This window comes from Neophocaena asiaeorientalis, unplaced genomic scaffold, assembly GCF_003031525.2.
Source record: "Neophocaena asiaeorientalis asiaeorientalis breed wild unplaced genomic scaffold, Neophocaena_asiaeorientalis_V1.1 scaffold85, whole genome shotgun sequence".
Classification (NCBI taxonomy): domain Eukaryota; kingdom Metazoa; phylum Chordata; class Mammalia; order Artiodactyla; family Phocoenidae; genus Neophocaena; species Neophocaena asiaeorientalis.
In genome coordinates, this window is record NW_020174301.1 from 4,803,279 (window position 1) to 4,816,938 (window position 13,660).

Genomic DNA, 13,660 nt, shown 5'->3' on the forward strand with positions numbered 1-13,660 from the left:
TATGTTTGATGAAACACCTTAATTTCATTGCATGTTTTTCTGTTTATTTTTTCTATTATTTACCAAGTAACAAGTGAAACAATCTCATTAGTGGTGAGAATATTATAAGTCTTCCAGTTTGACAAATATCAAGTTTATTAAGTCTTTGCTTCACTTAATATTCTGCTTATTGGTTAGGTTATGAATGAAATCTTTATAGTAGATTTAAAAGTGTGATGCTATAAAAACTTCGGTGATATTCTAAGAATGAATTTTGAGAATCCTCCTTCTAGGGATTTCTGAATTAAAAACTAAAGGTGTTGTCTGGGAAGAGAAATATATTAGCTACTTTAGACAAAGAATGGTCTTTTTCAAGATAAAAATTTCAAACCTTAATAGAAGGGAAATATTCCATGTTACAAATTTTGTGTTAAATCTAGGTGATGGTAATTGGTATCGTGCTTTAGTCAAGGAAATCTTATCAAATGGAAACGTTAAAGTACAGTTTGTGGATTATGGAAACATTGAAGAAGTTACTGCAGATGAACTCCAAATGATCCCATCCAAATTTTTAAAACTTCCATTTCAGGGGATACAGTGCTGGCTAGTAGGTATGGTGCAGAGTAAGAAATTTTCTCAACTGTCTTCTAATACTTAGAGTACATAAATTTCTCAGTATTAATATATTTATAATTTTAATATTTTGTGTAAATTATTTTCTGTTTCATATTATAAAATTTAGAAACATATATTTAAAGATACTGGCCAGAATGTACAGTGTTGATGTCAAAGTAAGGAAGCAGCTGCTTTTCTATACTTATGATAGGAGTGAAAACCGATGCTTTCTTTTGGAGACATTTTGTAGGATTCCTTAAGAGCCTCAAATATTCTTACCGTTTGTCTTAGCAAGTTTACTTCTAATAATTCATCCTAAAGAAATAATCATGTTATTTCACAAAGTTCACCTACATGGAAATTCATTACACTGCTGTTAGTAATAGCAAAACAACCTAAATAGCCAATAGTAGAGGCTTGGTTAAATGAGGATCCATATAATGGGTAGTGGTAGTACCTATTTCATAGGTTTGTTGTGAGGATTATTAAATTAATGTTTAGATCAGGGTCTGTCTGGCACTCAAAGTTCTATTAAGTGTTCGTTCTTATTACACAGTCGTTAAAATGTTAAGTATGTGTTGATGTGAAGACTAGTTCATGATTTAAGTGAAGGAAGCAAGTTATGAAAGAGATGGCAGGATGGCATTGTGATTAAGAGGACAGATTAGAAGCAGCTCTGCTGCCTACTAGCTGTGAGACCTTAGGTAAACTGTTTAAACTCTATGCTTCCTTTTCCTCATCTGGAAAATAACGGTACCTTCCTCAAAAAGGCATTAAGGATAAAAGAGATACAATGCATAAAGCACTGAATAGTGCCTAACATTATAACTATTTTTATTATTATAAAAATTTCTTTATAAAAGAATTATGAGTATATATGTTCATGTGTGTATTTCCATATGCACATAAAGATTATGAAAGATTGGATACCAAAATGTTAATAGTGATCATGTCTAGAAGCATTAGATGCTTTTTATTTTTCCTTTTGCCTGTTTAATTTCTACTTATTTTACACTAAGTGTGTTCTGGATTATTGTTTTTAATCACCATGTTTTATGTCAGTGTTTCTTAAAATATGACCCCTCCACCCCACAGCCAGTAGTATCAACATGAGAACTTGTTAAAAATGCAGATTCTTAGTCCCCATCCAAGACCTACTACTAAATTGGAAACTCTAGGGTGGGGCCCCAAAATCTGTTTTCACAAGCCCTCTACATAATACGTATGCACACTCACATTTGAGAACCACTGTTACGAAAATAAGGGTATAAGCCAAAGTTATCCCAGAAAGATAATTTTTGGTTAAATAATTAAATATGATATTTTGAAATTATCATTGGAAGACTGTTCACAAAGGTGCAAGTGTAGGTTTAACATCTTTTACCAGAACAGTTGGTAACTCATCATCGTGTATGTAACCATAGTGGCTTCTAAAAGAAATAATAATTCTACTTTTGCCTATTGGGAAAAATGCCAGGTGAAGATAAGTTAGTGAGGAAAGTGCAGACGGATCCTGAGCCTCCTAAAACAGTAGTATATTTGTAGGTGCATTGTCTGCAACTCAGGCACTGAGGATGTAGATACATAATTGATTATGGAGAAAAGATACTCAAAACCACTGACCTGAATGGTAGACTTGGGAAGGGTCCAGTCCTGGATATTATTGAGGCAAAAAGTGCAGCTTTGGGGCACAGAATTCTTACTTTTTTTATTTTTATACTCCACATCTTTATTTATTTTTATTTTTTTTATACTCCACATATTTATTGGAGTATAATTGCTTTACAATGGTGTGTTAGTTTCTGCTTTATAACAAAGTGAATCAGTTATACATATACATATGGTCCCATATCTCTTCCCTCTTGCGTCTCCCTCCCTCCCCCCCTCCCTAACCAAGGAGAAACACGCCAAGGCACATATTAAACTATCAAAAATTAAATACAAAGAAAACATATTAAGGGCAGAATTCTTCTTAATGCTGTTTTATTTGTTAGATATACAGCCTAGAAACAAACACTGGACCAGAGAAGCCATAGCAAGATTTCAGACGTGTGTCACAGGGATAAAACTCCAAGCCCGAGTGGCTGAAATCACTGAAAATGGAGTGGGAGTTGAACTCACCGATCTTTCCACTTCTTATCCCAGGATAATTACTGATGTTCTGATTGAAGAACATCTGGTTTTAAAAGCTAGTTCACCATGTAAAGACTTAGTGAAAAACAGTCCTGTTAATAAACATGGTCTTCAAATTGATGCCCCATGGCTTCAAGGTAACATTTTTAAACTGCTATTTAAATTTATGTTATCCTTTGCTTTTATAGGCTGTGAAAATTTTTCTATTCCAAGTGACATGATTTTCCTGTAGAAATATGCTTTGTGGAAATAGATAAGTAATAAGTAAAGTTAGTTTAATATTTATTGAAACATGTTTTTTTTATTAAACACTACTCATTTTTTTTTTTTTTTTTTTTTTTTTTTTGCGGTACACGGGCCTCTCACTGTTGGGGCCTCTCCCGTGGCGGAGCACAGGCTCCGGACGCGCAGGCTCAGCGGCCATGGCTCATGGGCCTAGCCGCTCTGCGGCATGTGGGATCTTCCCGGACCGGGGCACGGACCCGTGTCCCCTGCATCGGCAGGCGGACTCTCAACCACTGCGCCACCAGGGAAGCCCTGTACTCATTTTTAATGTAATTACTTGTCAGGCAGACGTGTATCATACAGCTATGTATCCTTTAAAGTTTGAGTAAATTTTAAGAATTAAATATGCTACAGAAATGGAAATATACTACTGAAATATACTATAGGAGCATAATAGTTTAAGGATTCTTATTATAGATTGAACTTTTTTGTAATGCACACCAAAATCTCTCAAATTAAGCAGATTGTTTTATGAAAATACAGATTTTTGTTTTGGGAATTTGGGAATGTTGGTATTCAGTAGAATACTAAATGTTATCTTTTTCATGAGAGACCTGTATTTTGTATGTTTTCAGCCACCTCTTCAGCTGAGCAGTGGAGGACAATAGAATTGCCAGTTAATAAAACTGTACAGGCAAGCGTATTAGAAATTGTAAACCCAAACTTGTTTTATGCTCTACCAAATGAAATGCCAGGTAAGAAACCAAACAGAGTTTGAGACACATTTATGCTGGTCTTTTAAACTGTAGAATGAACTTACCTGAATTCCTTAGGAAGTGATGGGGAGAAGAAGGTGATGATTTCTGTTCCACTCAGTGTTTTAATTGATCATAATAACACTTAAGGAAAATTTAATTATAAAAACATGAATGTGAACATGCTGTGCATTCAGCACCTACTCCACCTGGTCTTGATCATCTACAGCTTTTTATAACAAAGCAACATCCTTAATTACTGTAGAATTTCTTGTTTAAAAATAGGTACTGTCTGTATTGAATTGTACTTATTACTAAGCTAATCTTCTACAAGCATTACGAGAATTTGATCCCAAACAGTTTTAGATACGTTGGAAAAGTACTTCCTAACCAGTCTGTAATCACAGTGTTACTGTATCTTAGAAACTTGGAGAAATGTTTTACACTGGCCCTAATCATGAAGAAAAGTAGCATGTAAATGTTGACTTTCCTTTTCCTTTTTTATTTCGTGAAAGATTACAATTAAGGCATCTCTTCAGTGTATTTTAGTTTTTTTTTTAATTCATTTATTTTATTTACTTATTTTTGGCTGCATTGGGTCTTTGTTGCTGCGTGCGGGCTTTCTCTAGTTGCGGTGAGCGGGGCCTACTCTTCGTTCAGGTGCGCAGGCTTCTCATTGCGGTGGCTTCTCTTGTTGCGGAGCACGGGCTCTAGTAGTTGTGGGCTTCAGTAGTTGTGGCTCGTGGGCTCTAGAGCGCAGGCTCTAGTAGTGGTGCGTGGGCTTTGTTGCTCTGTGGCATGTGGGATCTTCCTGGACCAGGGCTCGAACCCATGTCCCCTGCATTGGCAGGCGGATTCTTAACCATTGTGCCACCAGGGAAGCCCCAGCGTATTTAACTTTATTCTTGCGGTATCAGAGGCTGAGTTAGTGCAGGTTTGCTGTTCAAAATAATTTGCACATATTTGAAAGCTGAAAAAAATGAAAAAAAAAAAGTGTTTTCAAATGGTCAAACCAAGAATTGTGGTGATAACAATAACTGCTCTTAATTTTATCCTCCAGTATTAGGAATAATCAACTTTAAACTGTATAGTGGAAAGCAGCGTCTTAGGATTATTGCGTCCTGACAATAACATATGGTATGATGAATTGGAAGTACTTTGCTTCATTTAATTAACTATAACACACTTACTGAAAAGTATACTGAACAGTCGTAAAACTGCAGCTTAATAGAACAAGTTTTTGTAGAATGAACACACTAGAATAGCCACCCTGATCAAGAAATTAGCCCCCCAGTGGCTTCCTTCTTGCCCCCTCCCAGTCTTGCATCCCTTCCCCACAAGGTAACCAGTAGTGGTTTTATCTTTTTTTGGCTTTATCTATTTTAAAAATATAAATGTATATTTTAATATATATGGGTTCTTTTTTGAGTGATTAGATTTGACTTTCCTTTTTATATAAATACTTTATTATAAATAGTAGCATTGAAAATTTCTTCACAAAACATTTTCTATATATATTTTAGAAGATCAGGAAAAACTGTGTGTATTGACAGCCGAATTGTTAGAATATTGCAGTGCTCAGAAAAGTCGATCGGCCTATAGACCAAAAATTGGAGATGCGTGCTGTGCCAGATACACAGGTAAGATTCTTTTCTATTCCCCAAACAGTGTTCACTTTAAAATTTAGATTTACAGTTTAAAAATGTATTTTGTTTCCCTCTTCTTTTGTATGACAACTAGATCTACAATTTCCCTCTCTTTCTTCCCAGTAGAAATGTGTCATAATTTTTGTTTAGATAAGTATTCTGTATTACATTATTAGTTTTGCATAAACAGTATTCACAGCCTACCCACGTAGTTACTATAATTACATTTTTCTTTTGCAGCCTTTTTTGTTACTAGTGTCCTATATACTTTCACTAATGATCTCCAGTTCTCTACATTGGTATAAATTCTCTCCATGAATACTGCCTGTACTTTATCAACTTTTATCATATTGTAGGCAGCTCCAGCCTTCTGACACACTCCTATCCAGACTGCTTGTCCTCCAGACCTGAGCTGTCATCCTGAAATTTTCCTTTCACCATCATACTGGAGATTGTTTCAGCACGAACCCCCTATGTTTCTTGGATTTCTCTCCCACCCCACCTTGTTGGCTAGATTTCTCCCTCCCTCGTCTCAACTTGTTTTCTGGATCCTTTACTTTTGATTTAATATTTTGGTATATCTATCTCATCCTCTAGAAGCTGAGAAAAGGTACATGTAAGATAAATTTTGTTATCTTTCATGTTTGAAAAAGTCTTTATTCTACCCTAATAGTTACTTGATAGCTTACCTGTAGATAAAATTCTAGGTTGGAAATCATCTTTCTCTTAAAATTTTGAAGGCATCGTGGGTGTTGCTGGTGGAGAGGTAGATGTCATTCAGGTTCTCCAAACTTTGTACGTATTTTTTTCCTCCTTTCTGGAACTTTTGGTAATCTTTTCATCCCAAGTTTTGAATTTTTTTTTTTTTTTGCGGTACGTGGGCCTCTCACTGTTGTGGCCTCTCCTGCTGCGGAGCACAGGCTCCGGACGCGCAGGCTCAGTGGCCATGGCTCACGGGCCCAGCCTCTCCGCGGCATGTGGGATCCTCCCGGACCGGGGCACGAACCCATGTCCCCTGCATCGTCAGGCGGACTCTCAACCACTGGCACCACCAGGGAAGCCCCTGAATTTTATGATGTGACTCAGCACTGGTTTTCTTTTCACCATTGTACTGAGCACCCAGTGAGTGGGCCCTTTAGAAATTCATGAGCTTCAGTTTTGAAAATTTTTCCTGAATTTTCTTATTCCTTTCTTTTATTTTCTGCTCCTTTATGAACTCCAAGTATTCTCATGTTGGACTTAAACTCTACTGCTGAATTTCCTTTGCTGTTTTTTTTTCCAAGAGATTTCCTCAGTTTTCTCTTCCAGCCTTCCATATTTCATTTTTAATATCACATTTTTGGTTTCAGTAGCTTTGTTTCTCAAGTATGTGGTTTTTAATAACTGTCTTGTACTTGCTTCAAGGATGGAAGGCCATTTCTCCGAGGATGTTAACATCATTCTTTAATTTTCATGGTCTTCACCGTCTTTGGGTCTCTGTTTCCTTGAGTTCCTGTTTGTTTTAGTCTTCTCTTTCATGTCAGAGACTCTTCTACTATCTGGTCATCTTTCGCTGTTCATTTATGTAAGGTGGAGCATTGAGAAGCTAATTGGAAGTTCCTTTGTGCACAGGCAGAGCTTGTCTGCTTAGTGGACTTTCCTGTAGGGTGACCTGGCTCTGCCGTTTCACTGGGAACTCCTGATGCCTGTGTCTTGAAGTGCTTTTGCTTGAGATGGTCGTCTCCTCCCTGGAGTGCATAGCTTGCCTGACAGGGTTCTTGTAAACTCCCTCCTCTGCTCTGCCTCTCGTTCCCCAGTCCATAGTCTTTCTGGTTCATCCTCTCTGCGGAGGAAACTCGTCTTCTGCCCATGGGTAGGAGCAGTTACCTGAAAAGGGGGAATTTTCTAAGCGTTATTAAAACACGTAAACATAAAACTGAGCATTCTCTTTAGCAACTTTAAAAATAGATATTACGTGTAAATGTGTTTATAAACTAAAGTTCATTCACATGCCTTGGGGAAGCAGCTCTGCTTCTGTTATCCAATCCCCATTTCATCTCCATCTTTGCTCCAACTTTTGAATGAGTAGCATCAATTATTGAGCCTTGATTGCTTGGGGATTTGAGATGCAAACTGAGATGTTTCTTGGCTTTTTTTTTTTTTTTTTTTTTTCTTGGCTTCTTTACACCCAGCTTTAGTTGAGCTCTGCTAAATCATTTCCACTCACATATTTGCTTTCCACCTTCCACTATTACATTGTCTTCCCTCTTGTTCTCTATCCTTGTGGTTTTAGGCCTTTTTCTATTTAGTCCTATAACTGTCTTTTGAGTAGAATCTGCAAGGAGTATATGTGATGCTCCTATTTAATCTAAACTCCTTGGCGTGAAGTCAGAAATCTTGGTGTGAGTTTCTAAGTGATGTAAATGTAACTGTGAATAACCATCCTAAAGGAGGAGGGCGTCATTGAATGTAACTTCTCACCTGAGATTCCTCTGTATTTTCAGGGGATGATTTCTGGTACCGTGCCGTTGTTCTGGGGATGTCAGCTGCTGATGTGAAAGTGCTCTATGCAGACTATGGAAACATTGAAACTCTGCCTCTTTGCAGAGTGCAGCCAATCTCTGCCAGCTACCTGGAGCTTCCTTTCCAAATTATTAAATGTTCCCTTGAAGGTACACAATTAAGTCACTTTCCAATTTGGGTGTCTGTGGGATGTTTTTCTTTCTTTTATAGCACTGAGTCTGAAACAAATGAGTATTTTAGGACTTCCCTGGTGGCGTGGTGGTTAAGAATCCGCCTGCCAATGCAGGGGACACGGGTTTGAGCCCTGGTCTGGGAAGATCCCACGTGCCGCGGAGCAGCTAAGCCTGTGTGCCACAACTACTGAGCCTGCGCTCTAGAGCCCGCGAGCCACAACTACTGAACCCACGTGCCACAACTACTGAAGCCCTCAACGCCTAGAGCCCCTGCTCCACAGCAAGAGAAGCCACCGCAATGAGAAGCCCGCACACCGCAATGAAGAGTAGCCCCCGCTCACTGCAACTAGAGAAAGCCCGCATGCAGCAATGAAGACCCAACGCAGCCAAAAATAAAATTAAAAAATTTTTAAAAAAGCGTATTTTAAGCAACAGCCCAGATTTCTAAATATCAAGCAGAGTTTACCAAAAAATCTCATACCTTTTATTATTCTTTCATTCTCACAAAAATTATGTTCATTTGTTCCATCTTTGTTTTACAGATTAGTTTCAGAGAGTCAAGGCTCAGAGATTCTGGTTTGCCTCAGATTGCAAAGCTAGTTAAGTGGCAGGGCCAGGGTGAACTGGGGTCAGTCATCTGACGTCTTGTGCGGGGGTCTTTCTGCTTTGTCACAGAGGCTAGAGACATTCAAGTGGCACCATTTGGGGCTACCTTCCTATTCATACCATATCTGCATATTTATTCAGCCCTTCAGTTGGAATTTGAATAAATGGAACTAAAATGCTAAAGTAGCGTTTTATTCTTACTCCTGGTTTCTTTACCCAGAGGTCCCAGTAGATAATAACACACTGATTTCCTCACAGTCTGCTTTGGTTTTGACTCAAGAGAGTTGGAAAATTACCTTTATTATTGTTTGCTTCTACCATTAGAATGTAAGTCCACAAAGGCAGACATTTGTCTGTTTTGTGGCTTCTAGACCTAAATTAGTGCTTGACATAGTAGGGATTGAGGAATATTTATTAAGTTGGATTTTTTTGAATGCAACAGCAGTAGTACATCAGAGCATACCTAAACCCAGCTAAAGTCAGTGAGGCTTTTGCTTATTATCCTTAGATAATTTATCTAAATATCATTTTTCAGGAACTTGAAGATTAACTCTAATATTCATTTTTTTCCAGGACCAATGGAATTGAATGGAAGCTGTTCTCAATTAATAATAGAGCTACTGAAAAATTTAATGTTGAATCAGAATGTAATGCTTTCTGTAAAAGGATTTATCAAGAATGTCCACGCAGTGTCAGTTGAGAAGTGTTCTGAGAACGGTACTATCAATATAGCTGATAAGCTGGTGATGTATGGTCTGGCGAAAAACGTCACATCTGAAAAGCAAAGTGCTTTAAATAAAGGTATTTTTCTCAAGTTTAATTAATAGCAGGTGTAAGTGTAGCCAAGAACAGATGTGATCAATTTAGTTGACCTGATCCTTCTTTATTCTCCGTGGCCGCGTTCCCTCTGTCGTCATCCTTTACGAATCCAGCGGCAGGGTGCTGACTCATGTTGCCACCTCAGAGGAGCCACCTGGAAGGAAGCAAGCCTCCCAGTCCAGACTTTCCTTAGATCAGGCTCAGCAACACCGTTGATAGAATCGATGCTGAGAGCTTTAGAAATGTCAAGCATTCAGAGTAGCTGCCAACTTCCTTTTGATCCTGATCAAAGTGAGAAGAACTCACATATTTGAGAATGGATCTTACTAGTTATTTCATAAGATGATGCTTTGGCAGGCCTGCCCTCAACTGAAAAGAGATATCCCGTGTATGACAGGCAAAAGACCTGAAACCTCGGAGGTAAGGGCACTCATTTGGTAAAACCCAGGATAGGAGTAGATAACATAAAGCCCAAATGAAAAATTAATTGATCAAGTCCTTTGTAGTTGGAAAGGATCTGCCCTGAGGGGCAGATCTGTATATGTTCAGACTGCAGGTTTTGTTTTGTTGTATTTTTTCTGTTATTTATAGTGCTAGTTGTCTAATGGCTTTTTGCATTTGCTTTTAGAAAAGGGGAACAGGATGAATTGCTGCTGCACAGAGCTACAGAAACAAGTGGGTAAAATTTCCTTAGTGAAATTATACTCCCAACATTTTTAGGAATGAAATAACACCATTTCTTCTCACCCTCAGGTTGAAAAACATGAACAGATTCTTCTCTTCCTCTTAAACAATCCAACCAATCAAAACAAATTTACTGAAATGAAAAAATTGTTAAAAAGTTAAGTAAGTTAAATTTGATGTTTTTGCACTTGTGTAACCCCCAGCAGGACATCTCCAGTCATGTTGTCATGACAGAGCTAATGGGGTGACACCCGTTTTGAGGCTGTACTTTATTCTGCGGTGTAATGATCTGAGATCTGGCTGTAGTGTTTCTGCTGTCTTTGTAGGTTTTGTTTGGTAAGCTCCCTTTGACACTGCTAGTGGGACTGAGTCCAAGGCTGTCCGGGTTGCAGCGTCCTTTCCTTACTGTGTTTGACATAGAGACAGCTCTTGATGATATTTGCAGGGACTTGTAAAAATTGTCGTGAGGTCAAGCTTAGCCTGAACTTCTTTGTGTCGAGAGTGAAATTAACTCTCCCTTGTACGTACTTCTATAAAAACATTTAGCACTTTTTGTGAAGAGGTTCTAAGAGACCAAGAACAGAAAATGGGCTGTACTGATAGTATATTTCATTTCAAAACAAAACATACTCTTCCTTTTTTGGCTGCGGTGACTCTAGTGGTTCAAGACTACATTGGTGGATTTTGAATAGTGGTTCCCCTGCTTTTTTATATTGCCTGGGATCCTTTGTTCTAAGGTGGCCCTCAGAAATTGTTTTGTGATCAGTAGCCAGTTAGAACTTCTCATCAAAATGAAATTGTCCTTCTCACCACTTTGAATTGATAGAATTCTAGCTAAAAGCAAAGGATCTTTGACTTACTCAGTATGTGCACTCTTGCTGGCTAACCTGCAGTTCATATCTGACCGTTTGCAAGTAGCTCCCGAGGTCCTCCTGCCCTCTGGGGCTCAGTGGGTGTAGCAGCTCTCAAGGAGGTACCTACTGGGGTCAGACCTATTCTCCACATGATAATGGACAGTTGTTTTGTTTCTGTTTCTAAGAAAGTATGGCTAAGTTCTAAGCTAAATATCATTCATGCAAGATCAAGAGTTTTGATTCTCATGATTTATTTTGAGATGATTTATTTTACTTCACAAGTTTTGGGTTATTTTTAATAAATGCTGACTTGCAGTTACAACTTTCAGTCCTTTCTAATACATTAAGTTTTAATACTGACTGCTGTTATGTGTACCATACTTGAGTTTAAAATTTAATGATACCAAATCATCATATTTCTAATCAAGTTGATTAACTGTGTGTGCTTTAATCTTTATATCTGTGCAGTAAGCTTTTTTTTCCCCACAAGAATATTGAGTGTGTTTGGGTACACAACTTCAGATGAAACCTGTATTTTCTATTGTTTCTAAATAGATTGAAGACATTACTTAAAAAAAACAAAACACTTGATTTAAAGCGTAGTGGTTGAACTGGCTTTACCCCTACTGCAGAAATAAATACAGGTTGTCTACCTTTGAATACCTTATATTTGAGTAGTGCATTATTTAATAGTCACACCTTTTTTTTACATCTTTATTGGAGTATAATTGGTTTACAATGGTGTAATAGTCACATATTTAATCTTCACAGTGCTCAGAAGATTAAAAGAAGGTAGGCCTCATTTTATAGATGAGGAGGTGAAGGCTCAAGGAGGTTAAGTGGCTGCCCAAAAAACCACACACACAGACTGGAAAGTAGGTCTTATGATGCAAGCTGAGTTCTCCGTACCACCGTTTGCTGCTTACCTGTAGCTGTGCTACAATATCATTTTAGATTAGATCAGTTCTGGACGGCAAGAAACTAAGGGGTTATATTACTAGAAAAAATTACATACATGGTTCCTTAAGCATACTTCCTTCATTGTGTTGAAAATATAGTTGGTTTTGTTTTGTTTTTTCCGGTACACGGGCCTCTCACTGTTGTGGCCTCTCCCGTTGCGGAGCACAGGCTCCGGACGCGCAGGCTCAGCGGCCATGGCTCACGGGCCCACCCGCTCCGCGGCATGTGGGATCTTTCCAGACCGGGGCACGGACCCGCGTCCCCTGCATCGGCAGGCAGACTCAACCAGTGCGCCAACAGGGAGGCCCTGGATAATTGTTTAAATTATTCTTCTTAGAGAAGGATAAAATGTGCTTAAAGTTTCAGTGTTTCATCATCTCTGGAGAAATTTGTTTTAATTTGTTCGTAATTTTATTGTAAAATTGCTAAACTAGGAGTGATGTGGTGATGAGAACATAAAACTCTCTGTAATCTGTTACTCAAAAGTGGTAAGTATTTCAGCATACAAGTTAATAAAATATTTTTTATATTTGGAGGGAGAGCAAACAGCTATATTTTATATCTGTGAAGGGGAGTACAGACAGCTGTATTGGACATAAAGCACTGTTACTGTGGTGGTGATTTTTTTTTAATTGGCAGATTTGACTTAAAGTAATTTCAGTTAAAAGTGAATATTTGGTTTACTTAAGATAGAAATTAAGAACCATGGTAATTGAGTTTTTATATAAGGCGTAATGATAGCTGATTTTTCTCTTGCAGAAACACTCTCAGAGATCAACACTTACGAGAAAGGAAACAGCGAAGGCTTGACTGAGGAGAGAAAGTACAGCATCTTGTGTTTTTGTTTCTTGGAAACTTTTTCTTTAATGACATTTTATGCCTTAATTTTTGTTTGCTTACCACTCTTCTGTCTAGGCGGGGTAGTTTTATTTTTTTCCCTCGAAGTTCTTCCCCCCAAATAAGTCTTGCATAAAAGATTCATACCAAGTGCGTGGGAATATGGGAAGGGATACATAGGGGCTGTCTAGTGTACATGTAACTTTTTATTACTTAAAGGTACTGAAGAAAATATGGCTCTGGGTTAGTACTGGATCAATTTAGTTGATAGACACATGAGTTTTATTTTTTGGATTTTTCTGTATGTTTGATATATTTCATAGTAAAATATGCCCTGCTTTCCCTGTCCAGTCTGCCTCTTCCACATAATAAATGTTCTTTGGTTTGTTGTTGCTTGGGTCTCTGCCCTTCTTATCCTGTTCTCTCTGAGGTCATCAGCTTCTTTCCATGTTGATTCGGATGACGTTTCCTCAGCCTTTGGGCACAGTCTGCCCTTGGGCTCTCACCCACTAGGTGGGTGGAAGGCACTTCTTCTCTCTGTTCCTGCCATCCAAAGGTACCTTTCCAATCTGTAGCCACTTAGATTGTTAATGTAGATAGAATTTACATTTTCTGAAGCACAAATATAGTTAACAATTTAAGTTAAAAAGCTAAGTTAGAGTATATATTTTTCTGGAAGCACATACAGTCATCTTAAACTGTAAACTCACATATACAGAATTATGGGCCAGCTGACTTTCCTGCCAGCCTGTAAGTTTCTATTTGGGAATTTTTCCATGATTTAAGTATCAGACTGTGACAGCCTAAGAAGATGTTGTCACCAACTCAAAGAAGAAACTTGACTTTTTTTTTTTTTTTTTTTTTTTTTTTTT

At 38.0% G+C, this 13,660-nt stretch overlaps 1 protein-coding gene across 1 annotated transcript in view; it reads left to right on the top strand.

The window, feature by feature from the left end:
* Positions 1 to 10,299, top strand: part of TDRD1 (tudor domain containing 1) — a 33,710-nt gene extending 23,411 nt beyond the window's left edge. The window contains exons 16-22 of the mRNA XM_024756090.1: positions 2,589 to 2,864; positions 3,588 to 3,707; positions 5,231 to 5,347; positions 7,837 to 8,004; positions 9,208 to 9,435; positions 10,082 to 10,128; positions 10,207 to 10,299. Of these exons, the coding sequence (XP_024611858.1) occupies positions 2,589 to 2,864; positions 3,588 to 3,707; positions 5,231 to 5,347; positions 7,837 to 8,004; positions 9,208 to 9,435; positions 10,082 to 10,128; positions 10,207 to 10,299 (1,049 nt within the window). The remainder of the gene's footprint in view (positions 1 to 2,588; positions 2,865 to 3,587; positions 3,708 to 5,230; positions 5,348 to 7,836; positions 8,005 to 9,207; positions 9,436 to 10,081; positions 10,129 to 10,206) is intronic.
* The last annotated feature ends 3,361 nt before the right edge of the window (positions 10,300 to 13,660 follow it).